Below are 20,567 nucleotides of genomic sequence, written 5' to 3' on the forward strand. Positions count from 1 at the left end.
TTTTATACAGACACATGGCTGCCTATTCTACAAGTACTCGGAGGACGAAACTCAATGAGAGGCAACTTGAAGAGAATTTGAAGTCTCTTTTTTTTTTATATTATGAGTATTTATTATAAATATGGCTGAATACAAGGATTCATATATATATAATAGGTTTCATATCATCTCGTAAATACAATAATTTTTAAGTCTCTTAACAGGGCAGGAAAGGGACAGAATGCTCTGTCCTTTTTAGTTTCAGCTTTCCTGAAAAACAATAAGCTTGCATTTATATAAAGACATAAACCAAGTCAGCATGAACACTAAAGGTAAAATTACATTTACACAGAAATTAGCCCAAAGTCCTCAGTTCACACATGCAAATCCATCCTAAGTCCAGCCCTTTCTGAAGGTATTAACATTTCAAAAAGCTAAGCCAAGAACCTCCAATGCTAATCATTACTCTGGGTGATTCTCATTTTGCTTAATTGTATACATATATATACACACACATATTTTTTTTGTACATAAAATGATTCTTTTTAAGAAAAAAAATTAGCAGTTTTCATGTGTTCTAGAAAACGTGTATGTCTGTGATGTGCGCATGTGTGGAGGGAGAAGCTGGTTAGAAACGGCATCACAAAAATTATAGTCATCCTCATCAGCTCACTCAGTCCCATGTCAAATATACAGATCAATTTTCACTGCAAAGTAAAGGCGCTGTTACAGTGGAGGATTCCTGGACTGAATGTCAATATGATGACATAGTGTGAGTGTGTTTCGTGTTTGGTAATTGCAGTCATTGTTGCTTCTGTTGTGGTCATCCATTTACAATGCTTGGTGTCAGTTTATTTATCTCTTGTAAAAATAAAATACAGTGTGTGTGTGTGAAATAAATACATACATACATACTTTTTAAGGGGAAAAAAAAAAGAAACGGCATCACAGTAATTAGGCAAAGAAATTCCCAGAAGTATTACAACAGGCATTTTCATAAGCAAATCAACAAAAACAGAATGATAATTCTGGGCAAAGACAGAACCAAGCCTTAGAGCTACAACCTAAGTAGGGAACAAGAAGTTAAAAAAACATGTGGGAGAGGAGACAAGACACCGTCTAACCTTAATGATCCTACTTTGGGGGTCTGTTTGGGGACACAGATAAATTCCTTTCTACTTCCTTCCAACACTGATATATATATAATAGGCCTGGTAGTGAAACTGTACAACCCAGATTGGGACCTGAACCCACTGTCTTTTGTCTTTTTTTTTTTGGCCACGCCCATAGCATGTGGGATCTTAGTTCCCTGACCAGGGATCGAACCCGCACCCCCTGCATTGGAAGCGTGGAGTCTTAACCACTGGACCACCAGGAAGTCCCATGAACCTACTGTCTTTTAACAGAGATCACACACCTGGTCTCAGGACTTACTGAAGCTCAGGTTATGTCTCAGCACAGAAATTCAAATTCAGTGACAGACAAAGTGATAGGTAAGAAGTGGATTTGTTTAGAGATACACATTCCATAGGCAGAAGAATGCAGTTCATTGCAAAAGGCGAGAATGGCCTTGGAAGAAACACACACCACAGACAGAGTGTGGACCATCTCAGAAGGTGCGAGGACTCGAAATATGGGGTTGTTGTTAGTCTTTCTGAGCCAGGTAACTTCATAGGCTAACTAGTGGGAGGATAATTCCAACTTTTGGGGGGAAGGGGCAGAATTTCCAGGAATTGGGCCACCGCCTAATTTTTGACCTTTTACGGTCAGCCTCGGAACTGTCATGCGCCTGTGGGTGTGTCATTTAGCTAATGTATTACGGAGAGTATATTATGAGGCTCAAGGTCTACTGGAAGTCGAATCTTCCGCCATCTTGGACCTAGTTGGTTCTAACCAGTTTATGTCATATCCCAAGGGCTATGTCATTCTTTTAAAGGTTGTGCCCTGCCCCCTTCCCTCCTGTTTCGTTAGCAGCTAGCATGAAACAAAACACCACTTATTCTTTTCTTCTGGTTACTAAATTAATAATGTCATTTTTAAAAAAGAAAACCTGAAACACACAACTCCTAAGTGAAAGTCCTCCATAACCTTGCCCTACACCGTGGAGAACACCCACCCCCAACAAACACTAATTTCCTCATTTCTAACTTTAAATTCTTTACATAAAAATTTAAACAAAATCTACCTTTCCACTAGTAGTAGAAGCCTTTTAAACTGGAAGCGGCAGAGGAAATTAATTGCTCACGACCTGGTAAAGCTGTGCCTGGTTATTGTGGAGTCCTAGCTCTCCTCCAGCTGCCTAGACTATACTGCATACTCTCTTCAGGGGTTCCAAACACCCATTTCTCTTTTTTTTTTTTTTTGCAGTACATGGGCCTCTCACTGCTGTGGCCTCTCCTGTTGCGGAGCACAGGCTCCGGACGTGCAGGCCCAGCGGCCATGGCTCACGGGCCCAGCCGCTCCGCGGCATGTGGGATCCTCCCAGACCGGGGCACGAACCCGCGTCCCCACTGCGCCACCAGGGAAGCCCCAAACACCCATTTCTTAGTCTTCTAAAGCACGACCCTACTGAATGAGGGAACTGCTGAGAGAAAAAGCCAGCCTGCTGAATTTCTATGGTCACGGTTTTACTTTTTAATTTAAATCTAATCCATTTCGAATCAGGACATGTTCTTCCAGCAAGGGAGGTAGACGGCAAAGAAGGCAGCTGCTTTTACATTTATAACATGGGACCACAACAGACATCCTTCCTACCTGCAGATTCAAATGGCCTGCTCGGTCAACTTTGCTTTACATCAGTGGTTCAGCAGCCTTGGCTGCATACTAGAATCATCTAGGAAGCTTTTTAAAAATCCTTATGCCCAGGATATACCCCAGACTAATTAAATAAGACCCTCTGGGGGTCGGGGGTGGGGGCAGGCATCAGCATCTTGTAAAGCTGCCCAGGGGAGTCCAGTGTGCTTCCAGGTTGACACGGCTACCCCAGTCCACGGTGGTGGGAAAATTCTGCTTTCTCCCTCAAATTACCAAATCCAGCTGAGCGGGGACTGAAAAGTGCTGACTAACAGATGCCAGGAAGAATCACTACTTTCTCCTCCCATTTGAAAAAAGGTCAAACCCTTGCCTCTCTGACTGAAAAAAAGTGGAAATATACATATATTAGAAAGATGCCATCAGGACAAGCATTTGTAAAATATAAAGAATTTGCATTCTTCGAGAGTTAGCTCGCTTAAGGCTGACCACCTGCTGGGAGAGGAGACGAAAAGACAACTATGGGCTGAGCAGGCAAAAGCCAGAGAGAAAGAGGTTAAGAAAGAACATCGACCTCACGGAATAAAGTATGAAACGTAGTGGCAGTGACTCTGTTCATTTTATTTGCCTATGACAACAGACCTGTTTTGAAGGATGTGGGCAACAGGATACTTCCCTGAGTATGTGACCAGAAGGGGACTGAGGCCATCAGCACGGGGAGGTTTGTGTGCATGTGCACGTGAATACAGAGGGAAGAAATCTCCCTCTGGGTAAAAGTGACTGCATAGAATGACACCTGGAAATTCGTACTTAAGAATGAGAAACGCCAGGCCACCCAACCACTCACCTCAAATATACAAACTAAGTGGCTGGACTGGATGAACCCAGGGATTCTCTTCTGATGCCAATATTCTCTTGAGTGTCTCCCCCCGGTGCTCTGGGTAAATTTTACAGGACTCACAATTTCACATACCAAAGGCTTTCAGTGACAAGAAGTTTCTCCAGGTCATTATTTCAGGCTTAATTCCAGGTCACAGTCCTGGTCCCTCAAAGTACTTTCTTTTTAGGCAGTAGCCATTTTAGCTTTCAAGGATAAAGAAAGCTAGCATTACTTAAACGACACACTAGCTTTTTAGCTACCCTTGGCCTCCTGAAGGCCTTTGAACATGGGTGTGTGCCACAGCACTTTTCTTCCAGAGCGGGGCAACACAGTTCATGAACTACCTCAGTCCAGGCTACTCTTACCAAACCCACGGTGCTCCTGGCGGGAGTGGCCGGGGTCAGCGGTGGTGGTCATCTGGCTATCTCAGCAGCTTTAGGCCCCAAATGCTCTTTCTGACTGTGCTAGGCAGAAAATTACTTTGAAATGAATAAAAATAGTTGGTTTTTACTGGATAACTTCCAATGAAATGATGTTTCCTCTTCAACACTTACTCACCAAGGATGTGCCAATAAAATAGAAGCCAATCAAGATGGTAATCTCAGAACTAGGTTACAACACTTAAAATGTGTTTTCTTGTTAAATCTACCCACTCACACACTCAAAAATCATTTACTCTATGCCTCCTATGTGCTAGGCAGTGTACCAGGTACCAGGGGTAGTACAAAGGCAACACAGGCAATGAGGAGCGCTGCTGGGGTTCAGAGGTCAACAAGTCCCAACCCCACTGCTGCAGAGAGTCCTATAACTCCGACCCCTTCATCCCTGAAAGGGGGACACAGTCGTTATCTTACTGAGTTCTTGTGAGGAGCCTATGAGATAATGCAAGCAAATCATCTACCCCAGGGCTTTTATGCCGACGGAGCGGAGCCAGCAGCGCCAGGATGGTGCCACTGGAGAGCGAGCAGATGATGGTAGAACTAATAAACCCGTTCCAAGGAAGGGTTCTGTGGAGGGCTTTGAGCCCTCAGATGACAAGTGTCCGTTAAGAGCTACTGATGGGAAAAGGAAGATCAGCACTGTGGTGAGCTCCGAAGAAATGCTTCAGTTTCAGATGGCTTGTTCAAGCCTACTGAGAGCTAACATGGATGGACTGGAGAAGGGGGACAAAAAGAGGAAGAAGAGCAAAGCAGCACAGTGAAGGGCACCAGATCTCCCATTTTCACCAGCTAGCCACTGAATCGCTATTTTTCCTTTGGCTTTTACTTTGGGCCACAAAGCTGGGTTTCTGATTCCCCTACAGTAACTGTTTTCATGTGAGATTAGGGTCATTTTTGGATGGAAGAAGGGCTGTAGTATTTACAAGAAGCCAGTTTATTTTAGATCTGGCTAAGTGATCTGTGTTGTATGGTTGTAAGTTTCTGGATAATAGTTTATAGTCTCTGTAGCTGTCTGTGGAGAGCACTGTATCATTAAACCTGTATTTATCAGCACTGACCATCTTTTATTCCTTTTCCCACCCCATAAAAAGTTTCTGGCAATAGCCCCTCATTCTGGAATGATGTGACTATGAATTGGCTTTAGGCCCTGTCTTATGGGTTACTGGAATTGAAACCTCACAATTTTATAAAAAGTTGTGTTATTTCACGGGTATTTTTCCCAATTTGCTGTATAATTTTATCATCATAGTTCCTTTAGCAAATTTGAAAGAGTTCTCATAGCCAAGTTAGAGTTTGCTTAACCAAACTAAGGATAAGCCTATTACAAAATCATCAAGAATAAAGATTCCAAGTTAAAAAAAAAATCATCTACCCCATGATAAGCAGGCCCCGACAGCAAAGACTTCTGATTTATGAGGAAGAGAGACACATTAAACACAAAATGAATGATTAACTAGTCCAACCAGAGGGATGCTGGGAAGAATTATTTTAGAGTATGATGATTTGAGGCTAAACACATGCAAATTCAAGTAACAATGGGTCCCTGGATAGGCCTTCCAAGGGCGCAACTCACTCTCTGCTCAACTTCCAGGGACAATAACCCCTCAGGGAATTAGCATGACCTGTGTTGCAAGACCAGCAGTGGTGCAGGGATGGAGACCTGCCGCGCACCCTCTAACTTTGAGAGAAAACAGGTTACCTCGCCAATGGCCCAGAGAGAAGCCCCAGCAACCTCTAACCTTGGAGAGGCATGAACACGTGGACTGGGTAAAGGTCATGACAGCACACATGCTCCTTTATCTGGAGTGATACAGGGGAAAGAGCTCTGAATGGCGGTCAAAGTATTCCCGAGTTTTATCACCCAACTAGAAGCAGGTTCGGGCGGGGTTTAGGGAAAGTCACATGACCAAGCCACTCCAACACCCCCAAGATTACCTGTACATGTGAAAAATGGAAGTAACAAAATCCTGCCTACCCGATGGAGCCATATCCGAGTCAAGTGAGACAATGTGTGTGGGATCATCTGTTAAACCGAACACCACACAGGATGAATTAGGAAACAAAAATCTGCTTGGCCTTCTCCCTTGACTTCAGGAGCTGCAGGGACTCCTCTTCCAGGTACGGTACAGAGCTCAGGCAGTGTGTCCCGTGAGGCCACAATTTGGCTGAGAAGCTCTGAAAAGTTGATCGTTCGCTCTTTGCGAACAAGAAGAAAGGAAGTAAGTACCAAAGCTTATGGGTTTGCTAACTGTAGTGCTTGGTTGCTGCTAAACTGGCCAGCAGGACAGACTGATAAATTAGGGCATGGTCAGTTCTTCTCAGGATTTAACTTCCCTTTCAGAGGCAATGCTTTCTCTTGATATCCCAACACCCCAGAATAATTCTCACTTGCAACGGTTGCAAAGCAATTTCACATTCTACGGTGAGCTCTGGACAATCTTAGAACTTACTAGAGAAGAAAAAAGGATTGATTTGGAGGAAAGAATATTTTTAAAAATATACATATTTTATAATACTAGGCTTGAGTGAAATCACTAAGAAGCCACAGGGGAAGCACATTAGTCCTCAGTTAAAGAAATAAGTGGCAAATCATGAATGCGAAGCAAAATGAAATCTCAGAATCTATTTTCTAAATAAAAACCATCCCTGGCTGGAGACTGGAGAGGCTTCACGACAGACCCATTTAACCATCTGGAAATACTTCCTCTGTTCACTTTTTGGAAGAGTTAAAAAGAGAGGCATAAAAAAGACAGCCTCCTCTCAAAGGTGAAGAACTTGCTATGTACAGTCTTTTGTAAAAGTAGTTAAAGTGAAAACCATGATTCGGGAACAAGTTCTTACAATATAATGTCAGGCAAAGCCACCTAACCTCGATGTTCTTTTCCCCTCTTTATATACTTAGTGCTTATAAGATAATAAAAGTTACAGGTAAAAGTTCCAAAGATTGAGGCAGAAATGTTCACTCCTGGGTCCATCATTACCGCTTAGCTGAACTCCTGGGAGGAGGCCCTCTGAGCAGACCACCTCTTTACTAAAAATATACCTGAGTCATTCACGCTGCTGTTCCTCTTGGCATAAGCGCTCCGAACCACCTGCTCGTAAACCTGAGCGCCGATCGTTCTCATGTTGTCCCGGATGAGAATGCCTTGAGCCTGCATCATGAAGAGGTAGGTGTTCACTGCAGGAAACAGACGGGGAGGGAAAAGAGGTTAATTCAAAAGCAATCAGTAACATAAAACACACAGAAAACCTCACATAACTTTGGGTTTCTTTCTTTTTTATCCCCTTTTCTTTTTGAAACCTCTTTCAGCTCTAAAACCCTACAAATGCTGTAACTTCTATTTTCCATACTGGGTTCTACGTTTTCAGGACACCAATATTCCTTGGGTAGCTAGCAGAACTTAGGGGTATTTCTGTCCATATTCAGCAGTTTTAGAAAAACCATAAATGAAAAAAAAATTATATTCTACCTGGTCTTCAAATACCCAAGCTGTATTCTAGCACTGTTATGATCAGAAAGACCTCTATGGATCAGTTAAAACATTCTGAAAAAGATCTCCGCTCTCTTTAAGTTCACATTCTCAATACTCAATCGCTATTCTCAGAGAAAGGAAACCACCAATTGCCCTGCCTTCTGGAAACACTTAGATGTAGGTCTGGTCCTGGCTATCTTTCGAAAGTGGTGATGAAGGTTCCAGCTATTTTTCTTTGCTTTATTTGGAGAGAAGAAGAAAATAACGGAAGAATGTTAGCAGTCTTCACTACCCACCCACCTCAGCCCCAAAGTTCAAAGCAATGGGAAAGGAGCAGGGGGCTTGGTCCAAGTGTCAGTTAAAACATATTCCCTTCACGATACATACAAATATCCAATCATTATGTTGTGCCCCTGAAACTAAAATAATGTTATATGCAAGTTATATCTCAATAAAAACAAAGCGAAACAAAAAAACCCCATATTCTTAACAATATTAACTGCCCAATCATCGTCATCTTTGGAAAACGATCTCAGGGGTGGCACATTTATAAGTCTAAACTCTGGCGTGTGCTAGGGATCATCTGAACACTTGACTGACCTCTAACCAGGCCCCAGGCAGGTATGCAGCAGAGAGGCTGGGCCACTCCTCCAGACTCAATACACAGAGCCTCGGGCGGTCCTGGTTCTTCAGCAAGACATATTTTGTGGACGCTGTCTCATCATTATTATCACAGTGTCCTGCACATAATGGGCAGTAAATAACGACTAAATGGATGAGGCTTAGAAGTCTATTTATTTTATTTCAAGCTATTGTGTGTGGTGCTTGTACTTGTGATGGGGGTGGGGACAGGGACAAATCAAATGGCACAACTCTCAATGTGGAAAACATCAGGTGGCCCACATTAAACGGGGACATAAACTCTTTCAAAAGATTTCTAATCATCTCTAAGATAAATCCAGAGCCGTAAAATAATTAACAAAAGAAATCACTGTTCAGAATGCTTTTAGAAATGAGTGAGCAGGTTCAGATTAGGCCCGGCTGTGACTGGAAGACAACTGCATGCTTAACTCCTGGCACTGGCTGAGAATAGATCAGATACAGTGTTTACTCTCTGTAGCAAGAAAAAGTTACAGGAAAAAAAATTAGCTTCAAATCCTTAAAGAAAGTACCATGCTGTGAAGCCTCTGAAAACAACAGTAGCATCTCATTTTCTATTTACAGCAGAGAGCACTGTGCCCGGTCATAGTAGGTAGGTAGGTAGTTAAGCCTAAGATTTAAACTTCTTCCAATATCATATTTCTAATATGGTTCTGTACTATATTTTTTAATCACTTAGACTTATGTATATTATACATACTATATTAAATCCTCCTTCTATCCCCAACATACTACTTAAACCAGTTGTCTTCAATAACATAGAAACAAATATTTATTGAACATTGTGTGTAAAGCTGTCAGTTAGGCACTGCAAAAAATACACTATCTCTTTTCTCCCGAATTTCATCTTCTCTGAGCTTCTTATCTTCTACACTGTAAAGGGCACTGTTGTTAGCCCCTCTTTTAAAAATTCCCTCCCTTTCTTAGTTCTGTAGGATTCCTCTAGGGCAGTTCTCAAACCTTTCCCTGCCTATTGCCTGGAGAGCTTTCTGAAGCCTCCCACCCCCAGAGACCCTGATTCAGTAAGTCTGAGTGGGGCCCATGAATCTGCACTTGTAACAAGCTCACAGGTGATACCAGTGTGGCTGGTCAGAGGACCACACTTCCAGAACCAAGGCTCGAGGGAGACTTCAGCTACCTAATAAATAATAGTGAGTAACATTTATTGAGCACTTAATTACCTAATTCTTTATCTCGTTTAATCCTCATAACCTAAGAGGCAAGTAATACTATCCAACTTAGAGTCAACTTCTAGGCTTCAGTTTCTCCACCCTGCTTCACCAAGGTCACTGAGGGATGGATTTGAACCAGGTGGACCTACGCTCTAACCACTGAGATTAAGAACTTGCTCATCCATATTCTAGCCACAACCTGTCCCTCAAAGATTTCACACACCCACATGACTTAAATGATTGCTCTTAAGGAGATAGCTCTCAAGTCTTTATCTCCTACACAAAGCTGCCAGGTGGATCTTTCTTTTCTGTTTTTTTTTTCCTTTTCTGTTTTTTTTTTTTTTGTGGTACGCGGGCCTCTCACTGTTGTGGCCTCTCCCGTTGCGGAGCACAGGCTCCGGACGCGCAGGCTCAGCGGCCATGGCTCACGGGCCCAGCTGCTCCGCGGCATGTGGGATCTTCCCGGACCGGGGCACGAACCCGTGTCCCCTGCATCGGCAGGCGTACTCTCAACCACTGCGCCACCAGGGAAGCCCAGTGGATCTTTCTTAATTACAGATTTAGCCACACTGCTCCTCAAAAGCCTTCTACGTCTCTTTCCTGCATGCCTGGGCTTCTGTTGATCTGCAATGCTTCTGCTCTCCTTTCTGCCGTCCAAATCTCATTAATCCTTCAAACCCCAGTTTATATAATTCTCCAGTCTTCCCCTTCTAGAATTTCTGTGGTACTGTTAAAGATTGTCAAAATTTTGCCTTTTGTTTACATTTTGTCTTAGTTTGCTAACAACTGTCTCGTGTGTTAGTCTTGTCATTCAATTAACAAATTCACACAAACCACGTATTATCAATGCTTTTTCTAATTATCCACAGGAATTAGCACAAGCCTGAAAAAACAAAAGGCTGAAGACATAAATTTTACCAAACAAAAGAAAATAATCACAAATTCAGACTCGGGGTTGGATGGGATTTTAAAGAACACTTTTCAATACCTCCTCATACACCACCCAAAAACTATGCCTTCCAAGAACACAGAATCAGTAAGTAAAATAAAGCCATCTTCAAAGAAAATTCTACTTTGGGTTGGGTCCAAAATGTTTCCCAGCCACATTTACCCACTGGTTCTCAACCTGCCCCTTGACAGAACAGTAAAGTCCCTTTCCCACACTTCAGATATTGGAAGACAGGCATTTTCAACCTCCCCCCACCCTCACCTCTACCCCACCTAACCTCCTCCTGCAACCCCATGCTAGATAGCCCCACTTCCTCTGTGAGCCCCCTGCCCTTGCCATCACCACACCTTCCCTTCCCATCCTGGCTGCTGTCCTCTGAATATGCACCCAGTGGTCTACACTTTGACAAAGAGTGGTGCCCAGGCTGACAGTGGTCCAGGTGCAGTCTGATGGGCCCAGAAACAAGCAGAACTACCAGCAGCCCTATTCCATCTGTTACCAAAGCGCTGTCAACTAAAACCCCCTCTTGGAGATGCAAATGCACAATAACTCAAGGCCAAAGAAATCCTACAGGGGAGAGGCTGAATAATCTAATCCACCATTTCCCAAAACAGCCCCTTTTCCCCCACATAATATAACTAGTAGCATCAAGTGATTCTCTGCAGAACTCACTCTGGGCAATTCTGTTTTGGGTATTTTTATTAATAGAATTTAAAACTTCCACTACATGGTAGATAATCAATCGAGAACTGCTGAGTGTTGTTAGTAAACAGCAGTCACACCATATTACTGATTCACATTAAGCTTGCTAGAGGCAAAATACTCAATCTTTTTAGCTGCTAAGCTACACTTCCTCTGTTCTGTGCTCATGCAGTTGGTTATAGAGATCAAACTGTAGGACCTTTACAAGTGTCCCTATTAAAAGTCTTGTTACTAAATTTAGCCCATGGTTCTGGCCTAAACTAGGAAGTATATATGTGCGCTGCTTTCAATCTAAATGATCTCATTTAAAATTCACATCTTTGTGAAGTAGATATCATCTTGATTTCCTATTTAAGATAAAGATGTAAAGTCCTCCAGAAGTCATTTACCTAAGGTCACATGGTTAGTGAAGTCAAAAGCAGAGCGAGGTGAGGTTAGGTGTTCCATACCACTTTGATGAACGTTTCTTTGAAAAATGGTACTTTCCAATAATGTGTTCCTGATCAACTGTAGCTGAATCACAGATAAAAAAAATTTAAATTGGCACATGGTTGTTAAATCCTTAATTGTGTCAACAAGTACCTACTGAGCCCCTACTTTCCTGTGTGCTTTTTATTTTTTTACACACAATTCTAGGCCACTGTGGGCCAAGGATGAGCAGGACAACACAGAATAAGGTACAGACACAATTAAATAAGAAGGTATAATGCAGTGTGATAAATGCTAAAATAACATTTACTACAAATTCAGGCTTACCAGTAGCTTTTTTACACTTTCACGAGAAATGGTAATTATTATCCAGCCCCTGCTTCTAGATTGAGGCATCTCTTATGATCATAACTTAGCCGAGAAAAATAAGCCCCATTAAGGTTTACATAATTGGAAATTTCCATCCAGATGCCAATGTAAGCAGCCTTGGGCCATGGCTTTAACTGGAGAGTTTCCGGGAGCAAAGCACCGGGCCTCCTAACAGGAAGGCAACCATCTCCTCTCTCCATCAGAATTCCAGTCAGCCTCCCTATCCCTATGAATCAAGTAACACGATTTTCACTTGAACACACACATTAATAAATGACTCTGACTCATAAAAAATTCCTCACTAGATAATGAAATCTGACATTCCCGATTAGGAGCAGAATCATTTGACACAACTGAACCCAGGAGGAAATGACAATTAGAAGATTCTATATACTTAAGAGTTCACAATTTGTTTTAACCTAAACATGTGTATCCTTAATGTTTGTTACATCTGGCTTGGTAAGCTAAAACAGCATTAAGAAGTAGAAAAAGAAAGCCATTCCTTTCCTGACCACTGTCTAAAATCTGTCTTAACACCAACTCCCAGACACTCCCGGCTTTATTTTTCTATTACACCTTTTCTTATTTGTCTTGTTATCACCCTCTAGAATGTGAGCTCCATGAGGGCAAGGATCTATGCCCCTGGTGGCTAGAACAGTGTGTCTGGAACACAGAAGATGCACAGTGAACACTCGAATAAATGAGTATCTAAGTCGGGACAATGAACAGTGGAGACCTCTAAACTCAGCTGTGCCCAAGAAGGCGTGGATATGGGATTTCAAGCCTTTCTCTCTCCTTTATGAGAGGAACTCAAAATGCTTTGAGTTATTAACCAGCTTCATTGCACGAAACTGTTCTTAAGAAAAGTTCAGCAATTCCTTTTCACCAACTGAGCAGAGCTGCCAAATAGATTAGCTTTTCCCTAAAAATGTTCTCTGGTACTCTCACTCCTCATGAAGTTGTTTGTTTTTTTAATGTTCCTTAATATAACGCACAAGTTTATCCAAAACCTTGTGCAATATTATTTGTAATAGGAAAACAATGGGGAAAAAAACTAAATGTCACCCAAAGGAGACTGGTTGAATAAATTACTGTACATCCACATGGATGGAGTACCATGAAGCTACACAAAAGAATGAGGAATCATTCAAAATAGCTCCAAACTGGCGAGAACCCAGACGTCCATCTATAGTAGAACAGATTAAAAATGTGTAGCCTATACAGCAACCAGAAGAGACAAACTGCAACTATATGCAACCACATGGATGAGTCTCATACATCACATGGAACAAAGACACCAAAGGGCACAGATAGCGTAATTCTAGGTACACAGGGCCCCAGAAGAGGCACGACTAATCTGTAGTGTCAGAAGCCAGGGAAGAGTTATCTGTGGGGCAGGGGAGGAGGGTTGGAAAGGAGGCTTCTGGTCATCTTTTATTTCTTGACCTGGATACTGGTTTCATAGGTATATTCATTTTGGAAAAAGTCATCAAGCTGCTCACCTACTTGTGCACATTTTAATATGTATGCTATACTTCCATAACATTTACCAAAAAAAAAAAAAAAAAAAAAGAATGAGGAAAATCTATGAACTAATTCCCAGGATATATTGTTAACTGGAAAAAGGCGAAGAGCAATAGTGTGTGTGTGTGTGTGTGTGTGTGTGTGTGCGCGCGCACGCACGTGTGTGTGTTATGCTGGCTGTTCAAGACATAAGGTGAAATTTTATACACATATTTTTATAGGAAGAAACGGGAAAGTCAAACCAGGTAAACATTCATTATACACCTATTGTGTGCCAGGAACTGCCCTTCACTCTGTGAATAAAATGATAATTATAAATAAGATACAGATCTTGTCACTATCTTCAGTCAGAGAGCCAGACAAGGAGACTGTAGCCAGTGTTGTCTGTAAGGGGGAACAGGAGAGTGGCTGTAACTCATATAGTGACGCGGGGGATCAGAAAATACTCTCAAGAAGAGGTGACTCTAGGATATGGTCTTGAAAGAAGAGCGCTGAAATAGGAAAGGGAAGAGCAAATGAAGGGGCACAAAGGGAGAAAATACATTTGAGGAACTAAAAGCAGTCGGGTATGGCTGGAATGAAGGGTATGTATGGCCAAAATGCAAGGACGCGGTGGGGTGGGGATGGAGTTAGAAAAGCAGAGGGGCGCAGGAACACAAAGGGCTTTATGTGCTATACTTAGGGGCGTGACATGGAAGAAACAGTCCAGGATCAGATTTCAGGTGGGCCAACTAGTAGGAATCAATCAAAACAAGTGAATACACCCCTACTCAATTTCAGGGCTCCAGATAAAAGACTGAGCATTTTAGTATCCAGACCCAAGTTCCTTAAAGGGAGAAACTTCTTTGGATGAACTGAATAAGGTGCTGTACATAGAATCCCATTTGGTTACTACAAGCTGGGTGCCAAATCTTACCAAAGACTGTATTTTCGCTCTACATGAAGCAGCAGGAGGAATGCCCTGTCTGCCAAATCTTGGAGCAAGCAGGTGGAGTGAAAGACATCAAGATATAAAGCCAGTACTACTGATACACAGCCGGGGAGAGCTGCGGCAGGGGCAGGCAAAGGTGGGCCTGGCGTTCAGTGGGCCCATCAGAGTAGGTGTTCTTTCCCGGGATTGACTCACATCTGGCATCTTTGTTCTGAACACCCCCTACAGGCCAAACAATGTATGATTTCTAACAGGGTCAAGTACATTCCAGGAAAACAATGGAACAAATCAATGGACCAAGGATTATACCCCATTCACGTTCATATGATTTCAAAATAAAATAAAGGATGGGGAAAGGGAGAGCATATAAAGGGAACAGAAGTAGAAAAGGAATAAATAGAAGAAAACAGGAAGGCTGCTCACTCTCTCCTCCTGCCCCCATATATAAAATACACCAATGAGATATAATAAAAATCAAGGGGAAACAACGAACAGAATATGTCATAGGAATGTTGAAGTTTGATTTCTGCCATGCTAGAATATCTGAAAAACCTGCACGGCTTTTTTGGACCAATATTTTCTGAGAAATACCAGAACCTGAAAAATAACTGATCTCGCCAAATCAGAGATTATCAGTGTTCACTGTTCCGCACAATAGGTGTTCCGTAAAGAATGAACCCACTTATTCTGCTTATAAAGAGACAGATTCCTGTAAAAAGCAATGCATCTCTTGAGTCCCCTATGTGCCAGTGCCTTTCTAAATACCTTCTGCGTTATCCCATTTCATCCTCACAGTAAACCGAGAGGTAGGTCATTACTCTCATTTTATAGATGAGGGGACTGAGGTCTGGATATAAGTAACTATTTGGAGCCAAGATTTCCCAACAGGTCTTTGTTTCCAGAGTCCAGGTTTTTAACAAATATGTTCTATCATCTCCCAGGTTCTGGATGCCCAGGAGTCCTGTGAACCCCCAGCTGTCATCACCACACTCTGCTCGCTGATTCCTTTCATCTGAATCTTTACCTTGAACTCATACATGATTGGCCTCCAATATTCCACTTCAGTGGTGGTGCCAATGATCATGGTATAGTCTGGTACATCCCTAGAATTTTATTAAAATTTTATCAGTTTGAAGCTTTAGTATGAATCACAAATTTCTGCATTTCAGATCTACTTAAAATGTTGGATACTCATACTATACAGAGAGAGATGAAGACCCAAGATGTGGGTACACAGTGACAAACATTGAAGAAAAAAAGAAAGCTGTTTGGGTTTTCTTTTTAAGACGCAAGGAATTTTTTGACAATAAATTTACACCCTTCGGCACATCTATTTTAACGTTCTGGAGCAACTGTGTGACAATTTTCACACTCCTCTGTACGAATGCTTTCTGGTGACACCTGTTCATACTAAGCTTTAATGGCTCTTTTCATGGCTTTTCCTGATATCATCCCACCCCCAAGATCAGAACTGTCTTGACTCTTTCCCAGCTGATAAACTCTTACCATGACCCCTATAAATGTGAGCCTATCTCTTCCAGCAGGCTGTAAACTCCTCACGAGTACAGACTGTCTTACTCTTTTTTTTCATCTACAATATCTGATAAACAGTAGACACTTAGCTACTTATTAAATTACTGAATTACAGCTCAGCACACAGCATGCTGTTATGGCCATTTGGTGGAGGTGAGCCTTGTTTTCTCAAATGAGAAGTAGACTGTTTTTTCTGCAACCATACAAGAAAGATTCTATAAGCCAGAAGACAGCATAGTGAAACTGATACTTGACCAACTTTTCTGGTGTAAGTGTAAAGTATAACCTTTTGGGAAAACTATTTGCAAATTCAACAAAGAGCCATAAAAATACTCGTATTCTCTAATCTAGCAATTTCAAGGAAATTATCCTAAATATGAGGACATTCTATGCACGAAGTTTTTAATTAAATTATTCCTAAAAACAAAAACTTGGGAAACAACTCAAAAGCAACAATTAAAGAACAGATAGGTTAACAGTAATACATATTCCTGGTAGAATCTTATACAACTTTAAAAGCAAAAGCCATGAAGCCTTATAAACAGAATAAATGTGGAACACCTAGCATAGACTATCATACTCTTAAGAATATGAAAGAAAGTTCTGTTATATTATGGTGATTATTGCTAAAGAATAAGCACATGCATAAGGCAAAAACTGACTAGAAGCAAATTTACTAATATGCTTAGATGGTAGGGGGTAACAGTGATATGAATTGACTTTTTTCCTTCTTCTGTTTTTCCTATTTTCTCTGTAACAGCTTTTTGTCGTTGTTAATATACAGTAGGGAAAAATAAAGGATTCCTCCAGCCAGACTGAATTTATCTAACATGACATTTATAAACAAGATATTCACAATTCCGTTCTTTGCTTGTCAGGCTAATGGGAGAGGGGGTAGGTGGGTGTATAAAGTGTGCAGCTGCCACACTTGAACTATCTCCACATCCACATTCTGTTCTAGAAAGGTTGCCAATAATGGCTGCTATATTCTCCTTAAGTCCTCCCTACCTTGAAGGCCAGGAGAGCTTCTTAGACTAGAATTGCCTACAGAAACCAAGAATTTACGCATGGACAAGGTGTTCTAGTTTTCTCTCTTGGGAGTAGAGTATATCTACACTGCACAAACAACAGACCTGAGGGGAAGGAGAAGAAATCCCTCATATTCTAAGGGAAAAAGGTAGAGGTTCGAGTCCTGTCCCTGGCTGGCTCTGTGGTCCTCTCCGGACCTCGACCACCCCATCTGTACGATGGCATTGCTGAACTGGATACAGTTTCCTTATCCTTTTCTACCAAGCCTGACCCCCATCACTGATATACATAGGAGATCTTCTGCAAATAAAAATGTTTATATTTACACTGAATATCTTCAAGACATAAACTTATATAATATTGAATGTGCTTTTGCAAATCACACAAACCCCTGTAAATTCTGATTCTTCTCCCTTCCCTTTGGATCTTGAGAATCACTAGACTGCAAAGTCTCTTTCAGCTCAAAATACCACAATTATAAACTCACTGTCTTCTCCTCTCTTCATTTGGGAAAAACTGACTTACAAACACCTCAGATTTACATTTGTCTACCTTCTCGCTCCTTCTTTTCCATAGGGAGTAGGGTTTGGCTGTCCTTACACCCCGGCCTTCCCTTCCAGAACAACAGCGCTTTAGCCCTCTTCATGATAAAGCTGGGAGTGGAGCCTGAATGAGATGGGAAAGCACATTCCCAGAGCCACTGCCTTCTCCATACACACTGGAGTGATCTAGAGGGAACATGGGTCCACACAGGGCTTCTAATTCCCTATATTTCCTCTCTTCCTCCCTGACCATGTTGAAAAATTGCATTTTCATGATGATTTAAAAGAAAACAATTCTATAGTAAAGAGCTGAATTTCTTTAACTCAAATGCTATCTGCCTACAACTCAGTTTCTTCTATCCCTTTGCAAATATATAACATAAGATTTTAGGATCAGGCTAAAAGTTGCTTGTCTAAAGGATTCAAAAGACTGACAATAATGAATGTTGGTGAGGATGTGGCAGAATAGGTGTCTCCTACCTTGCTGAAGGGAACATCAATTGATATAACCCATAGAGGGCAACCTGGCGATGTACTATGCCAAAGTGAAATGTTCACACTCTTTAAACCCACTTTCAGGTATTCATCCTAAAGAAATAACTTGACAAATACGAAGTATGTCCAAGGATGTTTATCTCAGTGTTATTTATAAAAGCAAAACACAAACCTACCTAAATGAGCAACAAAAGGACTAGAGGAAAAAACTGTGGCAGAGTCATACCATGGAAAACTAAGCAATCATTACTTCATGAAAAGAAATCATATTGTGTAACAATGTATACAGGGCATCACATTTGTGTTAAAGTAAAAGACACAGAGGAAAATACATGCATAAAACAATTTTGAAAATTGTACATCAAGAAGTTCACAGTGTCATTTCTGCTCAGTAGAATTATGGGTCTTCTATAGTTCCTTTGCTGTTACAAGGCAGCATTTCCATGACAGTCAGAAAAACCCTTGTATGATAAAGGGAGTCTCTGTTCCAGCAGTGGAAATTCTTGCAGTAACCAAATCTGTTTGAGTTGATCCAAAATTTCAAAGTTTCCAGAATTACTAAGAATGCCTTTTTCACACAGCACCTATTTTTAATATCTAGGAACAAACTCTAGGAATGCTGCCTTAGGACATGGTCTTTTTCTTTTCATTTTTTTAAACAATGATGTTTTCATCTTTTTAAACAATGATCATACATTTTTACATGGGGGAGGGACACAAAAACATATCCAAGCTTTTGCCTTCTTAAGGATTCCCCCCTCTTTACTGCTCCAGACCCAAATAATTTCCCCAACCCCAAACCATTATTCTACTTTCGCCTACCCCCATATGATTCATAATTATCCTAAAACTTCTGGTGCTTCTAGTTGTAACTTCATCAAGCAAGTTTTCTCCATCCATCCCACGATCCCAAAGTATTTTTCCGTAGACAGCTCTTTGGTCTCCCTCCTGATCCTCTTTTGGAAAGGTGATTATTCTCCATGTCCTATGGGGATAATATATGATAATCATATTATTTTTACCCTAGAAGATTGTAACAGACTAATAGGGTTATCTACCCTTTAGGAAGTTAAGTGTTTCCAGAAGGCATCATTCTAGCTGAAATTAGCAACCCAGTTGTCAAACACATGAAATCAGAGCCATGATTTCTACAGAAAGACAAAAATTACTAAAGAAAGCACTTGAAAATGTCTTGACTCTGAGGCATAAACACTCAGCAAAACAAGGTCTTCCCTTAACACCCTGTGGGTATGAAACCCTCCCTCCAGACCAGATGGCTTGTCTTTAGCAAACATCAAACTGTAGTCCTAGAAAGGGGTCTTCTGAGCCACTCATTTGCTGTCATCTATAATATCGCTTTGCCTTTCACTTGATCCAGAATGATCAGACAATAACTCTTCTTTCTTCAGCTAAGTGATGCTCACATGTTACAGCAATGCAAGGCCCACCAAGTCCACAGAAACAGAAGGGCCAACCTACTCTACAAGGGAATGCTGTAAAGTGTAAATCGTGTTCAAAACTTATAAGACTACTCTGGAACATTAAAAACAAATTCTTCCCACAGATTACTTGATTGCAAATGGCAAAGTACACATTTACAATGGGGAGATTAGACAGGCATCCTTGACCAAGGGATCAAACTGGGCATTGCTAACATTAAAACAAGGTAACATTACCTTCAAGAGAATTCCTGCCAAAAAACTTTTAACCTACATCTAATCAAGATTTTAGATCTCTGGTTTACAAAAAATACAGGGGATTAAGGAAGACATCAAACTCAAACCAGGCAATTCCACATTGTAGGACAGTCTATGAAACAATTGGCCTGGACTCTTCAGAAAGTTACTGGGGGGTTGGAGGACCGGGCAAGCAGCTACAGACTGAGACCAAAAAGACATAGTCAAATATAATGATATAATAATGTGAGTTGGGGGGAGGAAAGCTATAAGTAACATTTTCAGCACCACTGGGGAAATTAGGATATGGACTGGATATTAGAAGATATTATGAAAGTACAGTTAATTTTGTTAGTTGCAATAATAGTATTGTGGTTATACAGGAGAATATCCTTATTTTTGGGGGCGAAGTCTGATTTTGGATGTATCTCAACTGCCAACTACATCTAAATTAAAGTATACTAATGCTATACTAAGAATTCTGTAAGTGGGTCAAAAATTATAATACAGGGAGTAAATACCCTTAGTGATGGTCACATAAAAACTTAAAGCATTCATTGGCGATTCTTTTTTTTTAATTTATTTAATTAATTTATTTATTTTTGGCCGCATGTGGGCTTTCTCTAGTTGCGGTGAGTGGGGGCTACTCTCCGTTGCGGTGCAGGGGCTTCTCACTGCAGTGCTTTCTCTTGTTGCGGAGCACGGGCTTAGCTGCTCTGCAGCATGTGGGATCTTCCTGGACCAGGGATCGAACCCGTGTCCCCTGCATTGGCAGGTGGATTCTTAACCACTGCACCACCAGGGAAGCCCCTCAGTGGCTATTCTATGCCCCACTCCCTAATTCTTTACTTTCTTTTTGGAAACAAAAGTTGCATTTACTCTTTTCCTCAGGAAAGCTGAAGAGAAATTATAAATAAATCTTCCTGCTCCCTCACTTAATCTTTGAATGGCTTTCTACCACCTTCAAGGTCAAGTTCAAATTCCTCATGCTTAGCATGACTTTTGAGTCCATAAAACCTCTCCCCTGTCTCTG

At 41.3% G+C, this 20,567-nt stretch overlaps 1 protein-coding gene across 9 annotated transcripts in view; it reads right to left on the reverse strand.

Moving 5' to 3' along the window:
- The window catches only part of B4GALT5 (beta-1,4-galactosyltransferase 5), an 87,524-nt gene that overhangs the window by 21,051 nt on the left and 45,906 nt on the right, over window positions 1–20,567 (reverse strand). For 2 of the 9 annotated variants that reach the window (XM_089897049.1, XM_089897051.1), the window contains exons 1-2: window positions 11,396–17,416; window positions 7,094–7,228 (exon numbers count right to left, since the gene is read on the reverse strand). In XM_089897049.1, the coding sequence (XP_089753175.1) occupies window positions 7,094–7,228; window positions 11,396–11,555 (295 nt within the window). In that variant the 5' untranslated portion in view covers window positions 11,556–17,416. Of the gene's footprint in view, window positions 1–7,093; window positions 7,229–11,395; window positions 17,417–18,680; window positions 19,408–20,567 lie in introns of those variants that run through there. The other 7 variants (XM_089897050.1, XM_089897048.1, XM_089897055.1 and 4 more) reach the window with 4 other exon arrangements.

This window comes from Delphinapterus leucas, chromosome 15, assembly GCF_059928025.1.
Source record: "Delphinapterus leucas isolate spDelLeu-1000000601 "Yukka" chromosome 15, BTC_Dleu_Yukka2, whole genome shotgun sequence".
NCBI classification, from domain to species: Eukaryota; Metazoa; Chordata; class Mammalia; order Artiodactyla; family Monodontidae; genus Delphinapterus; species Delphinapterus leucas.